Source organism: Balaenoptera borealis, assembly GCF_965194805.1.
Source record: "Balaenoptera borealis genome assembly, chromosome: 19".
In the NCBI taxonomy this organism is placed as follows: domain Eukaryota; kingdom Metazoa; phylum Chordata; class Mammalia; order Artiodactyla; family Balaenopteridae; genus Balaenoptera; species Balaenoptera borealis.
The window spans coordinates 68,974,816-68,987,870 of NC_138878.1; the positions used below are offsets into that span (position 1 = coordinate 68,974,816).

Here is a 13,055-nt window from a genome sequence, read left to right on the forward strand (position 1 = left end):
TTAATTCTCTCACATTTTAGGACTCAGTGTCCTTCATTTACCACCCATTGAGACTTACCTGTTCTCAGGTTTCACAAGTCCTTTTCTAGTGATTTCCATAGTGCTTAATGGATGACTCCATTAATCAACATTAATAACTTTCTGTAATTTTCTCACTCTACAACTATTTTTCAGAGATATTCTTGAGTCCCCTTGCAGACACTGTCACTGCATTTACAGGTGAAATAATAATCACTGCCCAGCAAGGAGATGAGATCGTGGAATTAAAAACCTTTATCTCTTGTTTGGATGCCCACTTTTTACCCCATACACAGATGCCGATATTTTGGCCATCCTGCCAACAAATGTAAATTTGGTAAGTAAGCACTATTCCCAGATACATGTCATATTCTTAGAAGAAATAGACCATACCTCAGAAAATTCAATAAGAAACGTTATATGGGGGAAAAAAATCTGCTTTCTGGGATTGGAACACAAATACTGACAAAGAGATACAAAAAGGATGCATTCTGAGGGACCAAGAGCCATGGTGCCACCTCATCTACTTGCTTTAGGGCTGCCTAGTATCGCTCCATGTTTCCTCTACAACCTGTCTGGATTATACTTGCTCTTATTGTTGACCAAACACATTGAGCCTCACAATGTCCATTCTAAGAGCTTTGCTCCCCACGAAGAGTAAGAAGACTGTGTTTTATTCAGTTTTTGAGTGGACATTTATGTCAATTGTTGGATATGCATTTTTTTATCTTTTGGGAGCATGATTTGCAAATCGAATCTGTAAGAGTGTTTTACTAAGATGTCTTTGATGAGTGCAAGTGTTAAACTTCCTGTCAGATTTCGTGAAAGCAAGACACACTTAAAAAACATGTGAATAAAAGATTGTAAGATACAAAGAGCAAGATAATCAGGGATATAAAGAATCTCAAAGCTAAAGGTTATCTTGTATGACGGCATGTTTTATATATACATAATATCTTCATTATTATTAGTATTTTGCCTCCTCTCTCTGGAAAGATCTCTGATGATTCAGTGGTGAATCAGTAGGTATCTAGTTCGTTATCTAGAAGTCATGAGACGGCTTGTTCTAACAAATCATATCCTGATCACACACACTGACAGGTATCTTTCAATCCCTTTGTGGAGAGTGAAGTTTTCTTGATTACACCTTATTTGTGCTCACATAGAACCTCTCTAATCAGGGGAAATTTAAGAGCCTTTGTTATCTCAAAAAAACTGCAGTTTGTAATGGGCAATGTGTACAATAATGAGAGCAAGTTTAGAATTTGCAGGCCCTTGTCTCTTTAATTAAAACAAGTTTTGTTACGCCTCATACAAAACAAGTAATGCTGCTTGTATATGACTTAAATTCATTTCAAAGGTTTTATATAAACTATTTCCATTTTTTTCCTTTTTATAATTCTCTTACTCTTAGTATTTTTATTGTACTACCAATTTGCTAGTTTCGTTCAATTTTATAGAATGCTATATAAATTAAAGTACTGAGAAAAAATTTTAATTTAATTAATTTATTTATGGCTGCGTTGGGTCTTTGCTGCTATGCGCGGGCTTCTCTAGTTGTGGCGAGTGGGGGCTACTCTTCGTCGTGGTGTGCGGACTTCTCATTGTGGTGGCTTCTCTTGTTGTGGCGCACAGGCTCTAGGTGTGCAGGCTCAGTAGTTGTGGTGCACGGGTTTAGTTGCTTCACGGCATGTGTGATCTTCCCAGACCAGGGCTCGAACCTGTGTCCCCTGCATTGGCAGGTGGATTCTTAACCACTGCAGCACCAGGGAAGTCCCATCACTGAGAAAATTTTTACCCAATCCATACAGATATGATTTTTCATGTGTAGGTTTGATTAAATTATTTTCAATTTGAGAATATTTTTTCCATCTCAATTTTTAATCCATTTTAATATTTCATTGCATTATATATTTTCTGTCCAAATTGATAATCAAGGTTAATATATATATGTCCGCTTAAATTATTCAATATGTACATATCAGTAAGGTGTTTCCAGGCTCACTACTATGTACTGTTAACCCCACTACGATTTTCTCTGCCAGAATAAGCTGTTGGATATATTTATAATTTCTTCTAATAAATACTTTTGTTATCCCTTTAAGTAAGCTTTAACTAATAAGCTCTGAAACACTAGCATTTTGCTTGAAATACATCAAGTAAATGACCTCTTTTAGTATTTTTATTCATAATAGCCTTTCTATATAGAAACTTGCTTTATATCTATTTTTATTTAGAGGTGGTTTTTATAATTTCTGGTTTAATTTCTACAGTTTTCAATTTTCTTCAATTCTTTCACATTTCTTTGTTTTAATGTTTTTCAAATTTTTGTTTGTATTTCAGTAACATTTGCTTTAAATTTTTAAATAGGAGAAAGCTTCTTACAAGATTAATATTGATTTTTAATTTTTATTGCATATATGCATACCCATAATCTCTTGTTAATTATAATATTTCAAATGATTTTAAAAGGATTTTTAGCTATATATAGGTCAACTTTCAGTATAAATATGTACTTTTTCATTTTCTCTAAATATAATTCATAAATATGTTCCTAAACTTACAGCATTGAAAATGCCGGACACATCACCTCACTTATAAATCTTTCCAGTATGTCTATAAAGTACAAATTCTCTTTCATTATGACAATTACAATAACATTTTCACACTAACAGAAATACCAATAACTGAAAATTCAATTTTCCTACTTTTTCTAAAATTATTTTTTCATAATCATTATGTTTAAATCACAAACAATATACTCCTATTTTATGTTTAATTATGCATCTTAGTTCTCTTTTATTTCAAAGATTTGTCTTACATTCTTGTGTTATATTTGTCATATATATGGTGGCGTAACTAGGTCATTTGGTATAATTTCCCACATTTTCTAATTGCATTTCTCTGATGGCCTAACATGTTCTGCATTGCTTCCAATAAATGTATAAATAGAGCCAGAGGCATTGATCAAATTCACTCTGGTCACTGTACTCCACAGGCAGGGCTGAGACTTATGACTGCATCACCAACAGATGCTCTGAAGACTGAGTGTCTCTGCTTTTCAAAGTTAACGATTGATGCAATAAAAATTTGTATTCTGAGGCAAACCAAGGATAATTTAAACATAAAAAATTTTCTGTGCCCTTTGGCTTCCTCTTTCCCCTCTACTGTGCATTGTATATCTGCATTATGCATCCACCAAAACTCCCCATTGGCAGAAATACCTGCTCAACCATAAAGAGCAACATTCTCCTAGCACCAACAAGAAAACTCCTTAAAAGATAACATGCCTTCTTGATCTTGTAAGGTGTCACGATGACCCACCACTTTGTACTTACAGATCTGGATTGTGCAAACCATCTATGGCATTTAAAGTACAGCCCTCTGTCTATATAATTATAAACCTATATAACTGCTTTGCCCTTTAACGACCAGAACAGTTCTTGGAGCTTTCTGAGAGGGTGTTCCCGGATTATAATCCTACTTGGCTTGAATAAAATTTTCCATTTCTTTCTTAGATAGGCCGATTAAATTTTCTGGGACACTTCACACAGTGGATCCAAAGGTTATTAGGGTTTTTTCATCCAATGTCATTTTTCCCCCACTGGATTTTTATCTGTTGTGTTAGCTGTCCCTTGCAGTTATTTGGCTGAAGTAATTGGTTGGTGATCATTGATTAAATTCATTACTTTATGTGCTGTAGACCAGTCCCTATTCTACCTAATTCTTATCAGGAATTCTGCATATATAAAGAAGAAACTTTCCTAATTTTCTATTTGTTTACCCTAAAGTGCAGTCTGTACAGCAAAGTTAGGAAAATGCTTGATGCCTTCGCTTTCATTAGCCATTCTCAAAATGTCCCTTAGACGTTTTGTACGCAATTTCCCAGAGCATCCCCGCAGTGGATCTTGGCCTTTTCTCCTGGAAATGGGAACTACATGACCCAGAATGCTTTGCGTTGAAGGCAGCGTCCCTGAGCCAATAAAGGCTCAGGAAAAAGGAGTTTCTGTTTGGGCACAAAGGGTCGGGCGGGACTTCCTGTCTCCTCCTCCAGGCGGCCATTTTGATTGCCCTTGGTCTGTTTCAGCTCCGCAACGCTGGGTAGGGACGGAGGTGACGGAACTGAAGAGGTGCGAGAGGAGGGGCTGTTCCTGCGGCATAGAGGCGGGCCTGAGGTTCGGCGACGCCGCTCGGGGTGCCCAGCTTCAGGCCCGGCAGAGGGACCGCCGTGTCCGCGTCCGGCCGCCTCTCCCGCCGCTACCGGCCCCGCCCCGCCCACAGAGCCCGATGGCTGCGGCGGCGCTGAGGGACCCGCCTCAGGTAAACGCTCGTCCTCCGGCCCCTCACCGTCCTCACCCCACCAGACACTAAAGCTCCGAGTGCGGGGCGCCTGCTCACGTACCCGCAGCCCAGGCCTCGGTGTCCTGGACGTTGAGGCGGCCGTGGGTGGGGCCCTGTTTCAGACAGGGTGATGGCGCGTAGGAGAGGTTTCAGGTGGAGGGACCGCAGGTGCAAAGGCTTGGAGGTCGGATTGAGGCGGAAGGATTCGGGAAACCTGGGAACCATGTTCTGTCTGCAGGGAACAAACAACGTGAGGCGAAGGCTGGAATAGCAGGATGAGGGTTCTTCATGGTAGAACTCTAAAAGTCATGGGGAGTTTTAAGAAAAAAAACACAGGATCTACGTCAGAGGTTAAAAATTTCCCAAAAGCTGTTCAAAGGAAAAACAGAGAGGCGTTGAGAACATTGAGGTACTGGGAGGTTGAATCTTTGTTCAGGTTCACGCAGCTGGTAAGGACACTGATCATTGAGATTAGACCATCAGCCTGAGGTCATCTGGCTCCAGGGTCAGGGAAGGGTACAGGGAGGCGATCAGCACATGGGACCCCACCACGGTTCCCTTCCTCCGAGGCCTGCCTCTTTGCACAGGTTCCCATGGCTGCAGAAGTGCTTGTGGAATTCGCACAGGTAGGTGGAGCGTGTCCCAGTCCCTCAGGGCCACAAACCCCACTCCTGTGTTCTCTGAATTGTGGTTTCCTGGCACTCTTAATGCTATCCCTCCAATTCTTGAGTCTGGGAACTCTGGAGAAACTCCAAACCCATAGCCCTGAATCCATGTGAGGCTTTATATAGAGGTATTCTCATGATTGACAACCAGTGTAAACAGGCGTGGAGGGTTCTTCCAGGAACTGGTTCCAAGATTTCCAGATGTTTAGAGGTAAAACTGAGCAGGGATTGTTCAGGAAACCACAGGTCTCCTTTCTTTTAGGTGAGAACAAAGAACAGGGACAGGAGTCAGTATAGAAATGATTCCCTGAAAAGATGGATGTCTATTCTAGAGGTGAAGGGAGATTTGGATCAGAGGAGGGAGGTGTTCTTACCAGTGTCTATAAACAGGCTCCATTGGGCTGTAAAGTGGAGAACAGACTGAAGTTGAGGGAGGAGGAGGGGAAAATCAGGGTAGGGGCTCCTATCATAGTCCAGGTGAGGGTTAATGGACCATAATGGTGGCTTAGGAAAAGTGGTTGGATTCTGGATGCATGTTTTAAAAAGGGACAACTAGATTTTTTTCTAATGTGAACAGTGAGGGAGTAAAACACAGGAGTCAGAGATTACCCCAGGGTTTCCAGCCTTAGCAGCTGTAGGGATGCAAACTCCATCATCTGGGATGAGAAAGACTGTAGTAAGTAATAGTCACTGGGGGTAACAAGAGCTTTGTTTTAGCCATGTTTAAAGTCAGGTGTATCAGAGATCACTGAGTGGAGGCGTGAAAGGAACACCTGAACACATAGGTGTGGAAATGTGCGGAGGGGTTCAGGATGGAGACATCCAAAATGTGGTCGGTACTCTGTAGACCATGATGAGTAAGCTTTGGTGACATTAAGGAGGGGCAGTCTTCAGGTTACTGTGTAAAGCTGTTAGGCGCCCAGGAAAGGGAGGGTGGGGCTGTGGACGCAATATCTGGCTTGAGTACTTGGGTCATGGTATTGGGCTTCACAAACAAAAGTGAGGAAGGTAAGTGGCCATAAAGGGAGGTTGTGTTGGGGACAACATAGTGTGGCGGATGACTAGACATTCTAAGTGGCCAATGGAAATAAGATGAATGCAGAGGCCTAGAAGTAATTGAGGCAAGATGACAGTCAGGCTGGAGCTGGTGCTTACTTCCCTATGGATGCTCCAGGATTTTTTGATGACTTTGGTATGCTCTGACATGTTTCATTCAGCCTGGAGGATAAGATCGGGGGGAAATGTGGTCATATGTGAGCATCAGTAGGCCTGGGGTGGGCCACCAATGGGCTAGGCTTTGAATGAGGGTTAAGTGGACGGAGGAAAGTTGTGACTGGTAAGGGAACAGCAAGTACAGCATAGAAGTGGAATAGGGCCATGGGTGTCTGAAATGAACAGTCGATTCTGTGTGGCTAAGTCTGAGGTAAGGAATGGAGCCTGTCAGGGCGGCCATTATAGAAGATTTTGGCACTGCCACTGCTAGTGGGAGCCATGGAGGTCTAGAGAATTACTGGATCCTTTATGAATTTGCCAAGCATACTCTGGATGCTGTCAGCTAAGTTGTGGTGTCAGGCCTAAAATTAACTCCCAGTATTATATGCTTCCTTGACATGTGTTGAAACTGGCAGGACCTCAAATGGCCTGAGCAGCAGTTCCCCACCTTGCTCTGCTCCAGTGGATAAGGTCTCCTAACCAAACAACCCTTTTTATAAAGGGGACCAGGTATAATTCCTGCTTATCCCTTTGTAGTGAGTTTCAATTCCCTGTCAGCCCTTTGGAGTTATTCAGAAAAGGAAATTGCATCCTTCCATGGAAACCAGGGGCACCTTACCCTCTTGATACTACAAAGCTTGCATACCACAGCTCTTGGTTGTTCACTGTTTTCCAGAGTGTAACTCCATGTAGCCCTGTGTGGAATGTGGTGTCCTCCTATTCCAGGCTGTGGATATATATGATTAATAAGATGCTGTTGATAACATCTGTCCAGTGTCAGGTGCCCTAACCCTAGGCAGAAATCCCACCCTCACCAGTGGAGTGAAAAGGAGGTGATCAGGGCTTCCCTGGTGGCGCAGTAGTTAAGAATCCGCCTGCCAATGCAGGGGACATGGGTTCGAGCCCTGGTCTGGGAAGATCCCACATGCCACGGAGCAACTAAGCCCGCGAGCCACAACCACTGAGCCCTTGTGCCACAACTAGTGAAGCCCGCGTGCCTAGAGCCCATGCTCAATAAGAGAAGCCACTGCAATGAGAAGCCTGTGCACCGCAACAAAGAGTAGCCCCCGCTCGCCTCAACCAGAGAAAAGCCTGCGCGCAGCAACAAAGATCCAACACAGCCAAAAATAAAAAGTAAATAAAAAAAAAAAAAAAAAAACTTTATAAAAAAAAGGAGGTGATAAAAATACTTCAACATGTGGGGAGGTCAGGGAGATGCTTATAGAGTGGGATGGTGAGGTGGTGGTGGCCATGGGCATGTCTAGATATGAGGGATGTGCAGTCTCGAGAGTGATATGTACATGGAGAGGGAGTATGTCTGATGGTCCCAGGTCCCTGGTATTGGGACTTACATGACCTTGATCACACCAGGGGTATTGCCTGGCAGGAGGGTTGGATGCCTCTATGTCAGGCGCACAGTTTAAATATCTGTTTGCGCACCTGTCTCTTGTTGCTGACGGCTGGACCCAGTAGTCATTGGGCCCATAGGGAGACAATAGCACCAATGGCGCCAGGGCCTAGTTTCTCCTCTGACTGGGGAGATTGGGAGGAGGATAGACATAGAATAGATAAATAGAGGAATTGATTGTAGGTCCTCTTGAGAGAGGCTTGTTTGTGATTTCATCTGTCCCAATCAAGACAGGGCAGTGTGATTTTTTGAAGATGTGGCCGTGAACTTTTCCTTGGAGGAATGGGGTCTCCCTGATGAAGCTCAGAGATGCCTGTACCATGATGTGATGCTGGAGAACTTGGCACTTACAACCTCCCTGGGTAAGGCCCTCAAACCCACCCCTGTGCCCTGAGCTAGTCTCTGCCCTTTCTTTTTATCCATTGGCAAGTCTCCCCTTTTCACATCAGGACCCTGGGCACTGCTTTCTTCCCCAATTCCCGGAGTAGGTGTTGTGGTTGGTAGGGCTGAGGTGTGAGCACTGCTGTCTCTTCTCTTTGACAGATCCAGCACCTGCTACCCCTTGCCTTGCAGGGATGGATCCAGAGTCAGGAGTCTTGTAGGCATGAATCCCACTTTGTTTACCCTCTCCATAGCCAGGTGAATTTTCCAGATCCAAGGCACCTGTGTACCCCAGGTTCTACTTCCTTCACCTAGCTAACATTTCCTCATTCTTGCTTGTGCCAGAAATTGCTGTTACTGACCTGGTCACTGTTATTATATGGACCATGGGCTATTCTTGCAAGATATTCCTCTGAAGTTCTTTTTGTAAGATTTAATTTTATTTCTTGTGCTCTGTCTTTTTGGCCAGTGCTAGCTGCTTATCTGTCCTGTCTTTACTTTAGTACTTGAATCATCCAGGTTCTGCGTAGCTGCTCATCAAGGGGGTGATGTGGAGAGGTTCACAGAATAGAAAGGACTCCAGCTACAGCAAGGACTCATACATAGTCTGGCCCTGATAAGTGGCACCTGGGGGAGGGCGTGATGTCAGGGCCGTATACAAATCATGCCAGAAAGCTATTCTCTGACTAGCCTTTTGGTGCCAATCACAGTGGCGGCCACACCTCATTTCTGCCTGTACTTCCCCATTCTTCAGTTAGCCACCTTCTCAACTCTACTACTTGTAACTTTTTATTTCCAACATAGGGCTAATTCTCACCTCCCTGGACTCCATCTCTCAATGCTTTTTCACACTGGTCCATCTGCAGTGCTGTCCAACATGGGCCTATACCATTTATGTCATGAGGTGTGCACATTCTTAATCCTTGAACACCAGCTGCTCTGTTGCAGTTGGATTTTCCTGAGCCTGGATACAACCTACTACATAGTACTCATGTGTCACCACCAAACAAGGTCTTGCTGAAAGTTGTTTTCAGAATGAGTTGTAGACCCTGCCTCTTCTCTTTGTGTCACTCCACATGGTCGTGTCCCTCACCTTGTGAGGCCTCCCCCATTCTGTAATCTTTAAAGGCCCAGTGCTGCTAAGCAGCCGCATCCTCAACTTGAACCCAACCACCTTGTCTTGCAAGCAATCCCATGGACTCATCCTTGGATTTGTGAGACACAGATTTGTATTGGGGATTTCTCCTTGCACAGAGTCAACGTGTACGTCTCCAGCATTTCTCTGCTTTCAGGTTGTTGGCATGGAGGAGAGGATGAGGAGGCACTTTCTGAGCAGAGTATCTCTGATCAAGGAAGCTCACAGATCAGAATTGTTAAGGCAGGTCTGTCTCCCCAGAAGGCCAACCTCTATGAGATGTGTGGCCCAATCTTGAGTGACATTTTTCACTTGGCTGAGTACCAGGTAGCATGCTGTGGGCAGAAACTACACGTGTGGGGCGTGTGAGAAACCATTCTATTTCAGAGCAAACCTCCATCACCAAAAGCAGCACACTGGAGAGAAACCACTGAGAAGTGATGTGAGGAGAACATTGTTTGTGAACAGCTGCAAATTCTATGTATCAAGGAAGCCCTTTACCTTTGGGGATGTTGGGAAGGACTTCCTGGGCAACTCAGAATTTCTTCACCAACAGGCCACATGCACCTGGGAGAAGTCAAATAGTGGAACTGAGCGTGAGACTCCCTTTCCAAGGGGAAAAAATCATTATAAATGGGGAGACTGCCCAGAAACTTTCAGTGGCAAACACACTTGTTCAGCACCAGAGAGTCCTCACTAGAGGAAGATGTTACACATGCAGTGAATGTGGGGAATCATTTAGCAAAAGCTCCCATCTCATTAGACATGAGAGAGTTCACACTGGAGAAAGGCCTTATGAGTGCAGTGAATGTGGGAAATCCTTTAGCCAAAGCTCTAACCTCATCACACACCAGAGAGTTCACAGTGAGAAAAGGCCTTACAATTTGGGGAATATGCTGAATTCTTTACCTACAGCTCTAGTCTCTTAAAACAGTAGACTGTTTACACTGGACCTTGTTAATGCAATGAATACGATAAGGCCATTAGCCCAAGGTTTTGACTCTGGAACCACAGATTTCAGAAGGAAAAAACATCTTACATGTGCAGGGATGTACAATTTCCATTTTCAGTCTGTCAACACTTGAGATCCCTCCTCGTGGTACCATCTGAATTGAACCTCATACATCCAAACATCTGCAAACATCCCAGGTATGTGGGAGCTGCATTGTACTTTTTAGCCTGCCCAGGTCCCTTGCCAGATTTCTGTCATTGACAGTTTCTGTGGCCAAAGCCATTTCGCCTCTCCCACCTGGCAGGTACTCACAGTGTACAGCATTCACCCACCCCAGTGCGTGCAGGGAAAGAAACCTTGGTTTTTCCCATTCACAGGAGGGATTGTGAGAAGCCTGAGCACTCACTCCTTTCTCATTTCTTTGATGAGTTAAGTCACTGACATGACCCATTTTTGGCCCAAAGGACTCTGCTTGTGACTTGCAAAAATGGACGACCTTATTCAGGGGTATTGTTGGCCTCACATAACTCCTATGATAGGATTTCCTAGCCATCAAGTCACCAATCCAGGAGTAGCTTCCCTCCCATTGCTCTGGTTTGTGCAATTATAAAGGTCTCACTGTTTAAGCCACATTTAATCTTGAGGTTCCATTCACTGTAGGGGATGATTTGAAAACACTTGGGTTCTGCTAACATAAAGGAGTGATCAGCTTTTGTTGGGAATCCCACGCTTTGTGTGCCTTAAACTTAAGGGCACAGTATGATAGCAGATATACCTCTCTCCATTTTGGCCTTGTTTGCATTATTGCCCAAGGCTTCCAAGGAAAGACTACAGAGCTTTCTGGTTCTAATTTGTGGCCTGAGTGCCATATTTTCTTGGTTCAGAGGTCAGCCTGGGGAAGAAGCAATTGTTGTGACAACCGTCCTTGCTTCTGAGAGTAACATGAAATTGTTGTCTTGTTCACAGGGGATATTGCCTTGAGCTCAGCATTAGTGAGGAAAATATTCTCCCAGGTCCTGCAGTAGAGCCATGTGCCCTTATGTGCAGAATTCTGTAGCGTAGCATCACTGATTGTAAGATTATAGGGGGAATGATAATTGTTAACAGAAAACATTGGATTAATAGTGGGAGGAGGACACTATTACAAGCTAGTTGGAATGTGTCTCATTTAAAGGGGCATCCAGGGCTTCCCTGGTGGGGCAGTGGTTGAGAGTCTGCCTGCCAATGCAGGGGACACGGGTTCGGGCCCTGGTCTGGGAGGATCCTGCATGCCGCGGAGCAACTAGGCCCGTGAGCCACAACTACTGAGCCTGCGCGTCTGGAGCCTGTGCTCCGCAACAAGAGAGGCCACGATAGTGAGAGGCCCGCGCACCGCGATGAAGAGTGGCCCCCACTTGCCGCAACTGGAGAAGGCCCTTGCACAGAAACGAAGACCCAACACAGCCAAAAATAAATTAATTAATTAATTAAAATATTTTAAAAAATAAAAAAATAAAGGGGCATCCACAATGACAGTGTTCCAGTCACTGTGGCTGTGAAGGATGAGCATGTACAGAAATTCTCAGATCTCCTGAATTGTGAAGCTTGTATAGCAGAGGGTATTACAAGAGAAAATAATCTGAAGGTTTTGTGGATTTCTGTAGCCTCTGTGGGCTATCCTCCTCAAGGCCATTTCTGTGCAGACAGAAAAATGAGAATAGAGAGAAGGGATATCTTTTCATTGAGTAATGGACTTTGTGACCCAGACAGTATTCCTGTGGAATCAGGTGGGAACAGTCTTCATTGCTTACTTATATTTTTGACCACTGAGGCAAGGTGACCCTCCCAAGGCGTGAGGCAGAAAGTGGTGAAGTCAATATAGGGGATTTTACAAAAAGAGTAAGAAATCCAGATTTTTATTTTGGATAATATTTTAAAGCTTTTATAAGGTATAAATACATGCAATAAAATGCACATGGTTAAAATATACAATTTGATAAGTTTTGACATTTATATAAATCCATGGAACCACCATCACATACATAATAAACCTATCTACCTTCATATTTACCTTGTTTCATTTATTGATGTTACTCTTACTTCTAGTCAATCATTGATTTATTATTCTTTACAGTAGATAAGTTTGCATTGTCGAGAATTTTATATGATTAAAGTCATAAAGTGTTTATTCTTTTCCCCTCAGGTGCCCTCATGTGACATATTTATTTTGAGAGTCATCAGTGAGTAGTTCATTTTTTTTATATTGATGAGAAGTATGATGTTCTGAGGATATACCACTATTTGTTTATTCATCTGTTTATCCGTATTTGAGTTGTTTGCAGTTTTTGACTGTTGGAAGTAAAATTGCTGCAGACTTTTGAATATAATTCTATACATGGTTATGTTTCACTTTTCCTGTATTAATACTTTGGGGTGCAGTGCCTGAGTTACAGGGTTAGTGAATGGATGACTTTTTAAAGAATTACCTATAGTGTGATCTGAAATGGTTGTTTCCTTTTGTATTCCTACCAGAAGAGTTTGGGACTTCCAGTTATTCCATATCATTGCCAATATGTTTAGTCTTTTTAAACTTTTTTTTCTTTTTAATTTGGCTGCATTGGGTCTTAGTTTGTGGCACATGGGATCTTCATTACGGCATGCGGGATCTTTTGTTGTGGTGTGTGGGCTCTTCGTTGTGGCGTGTGGGCTTCTCTCTAGTTGTGGTGCACAGGCTCCAGAGAGCGTGGGCTCAGCAGTGGTGGCGCCCTGGCACTCTAGTTGTGTCGTGTGGGTGCTCTAGTTGTGGCATGTGGGCTTAGTTGCCCCACAGCACGTGGGATCTTAGTTCCCCAACCAGGGGTTGAACCCATGTCCCCTGCATTGGAAGGCAGATTGTTAACCACTGGACTGCCAGGGAAGTCCCAAGTCTTTTAATAGGACTTTTTGACCCTTTTAATAAGTGTG

At 43.4% G+C, this 13,055-nt stretch overlaps 1 protein-coding gene across 18 annotated transcripts in view; it reads left to right on the forward strand.

Annotated features, from left to right (window-relative positions):
• Positions 1 to 13,055, forward strand: part of LOC309617245 (zinc finger protein 773-like) — a 137,815-nt gene that overhangs the window by 75,536 nt on the left and 49,224 nt on the right. For 7 of the 18 annotated variants that reach the window (XR_014237835.1, XR_014237836.1, XR_014237837.1 and 4 more), the window contains exons 8-9: positions 4,106 to 4,338; positions 12,295 to 12,331. Coding sequence is in view for 8 of the 18 variants with exons in the window: in XM_082369188.1 (XP_082225314.1) it covers positions 4,106 to 4,338; positions 12,295 to 12,331 (270 nt within the window). In the remaining 10 variants the exon portion in view is untranslated. The other 11 variants (XR_014237839.1, XM_082369182.1, XM_082369184.1 and 8 more) reach the window with 7 other exon arrangements.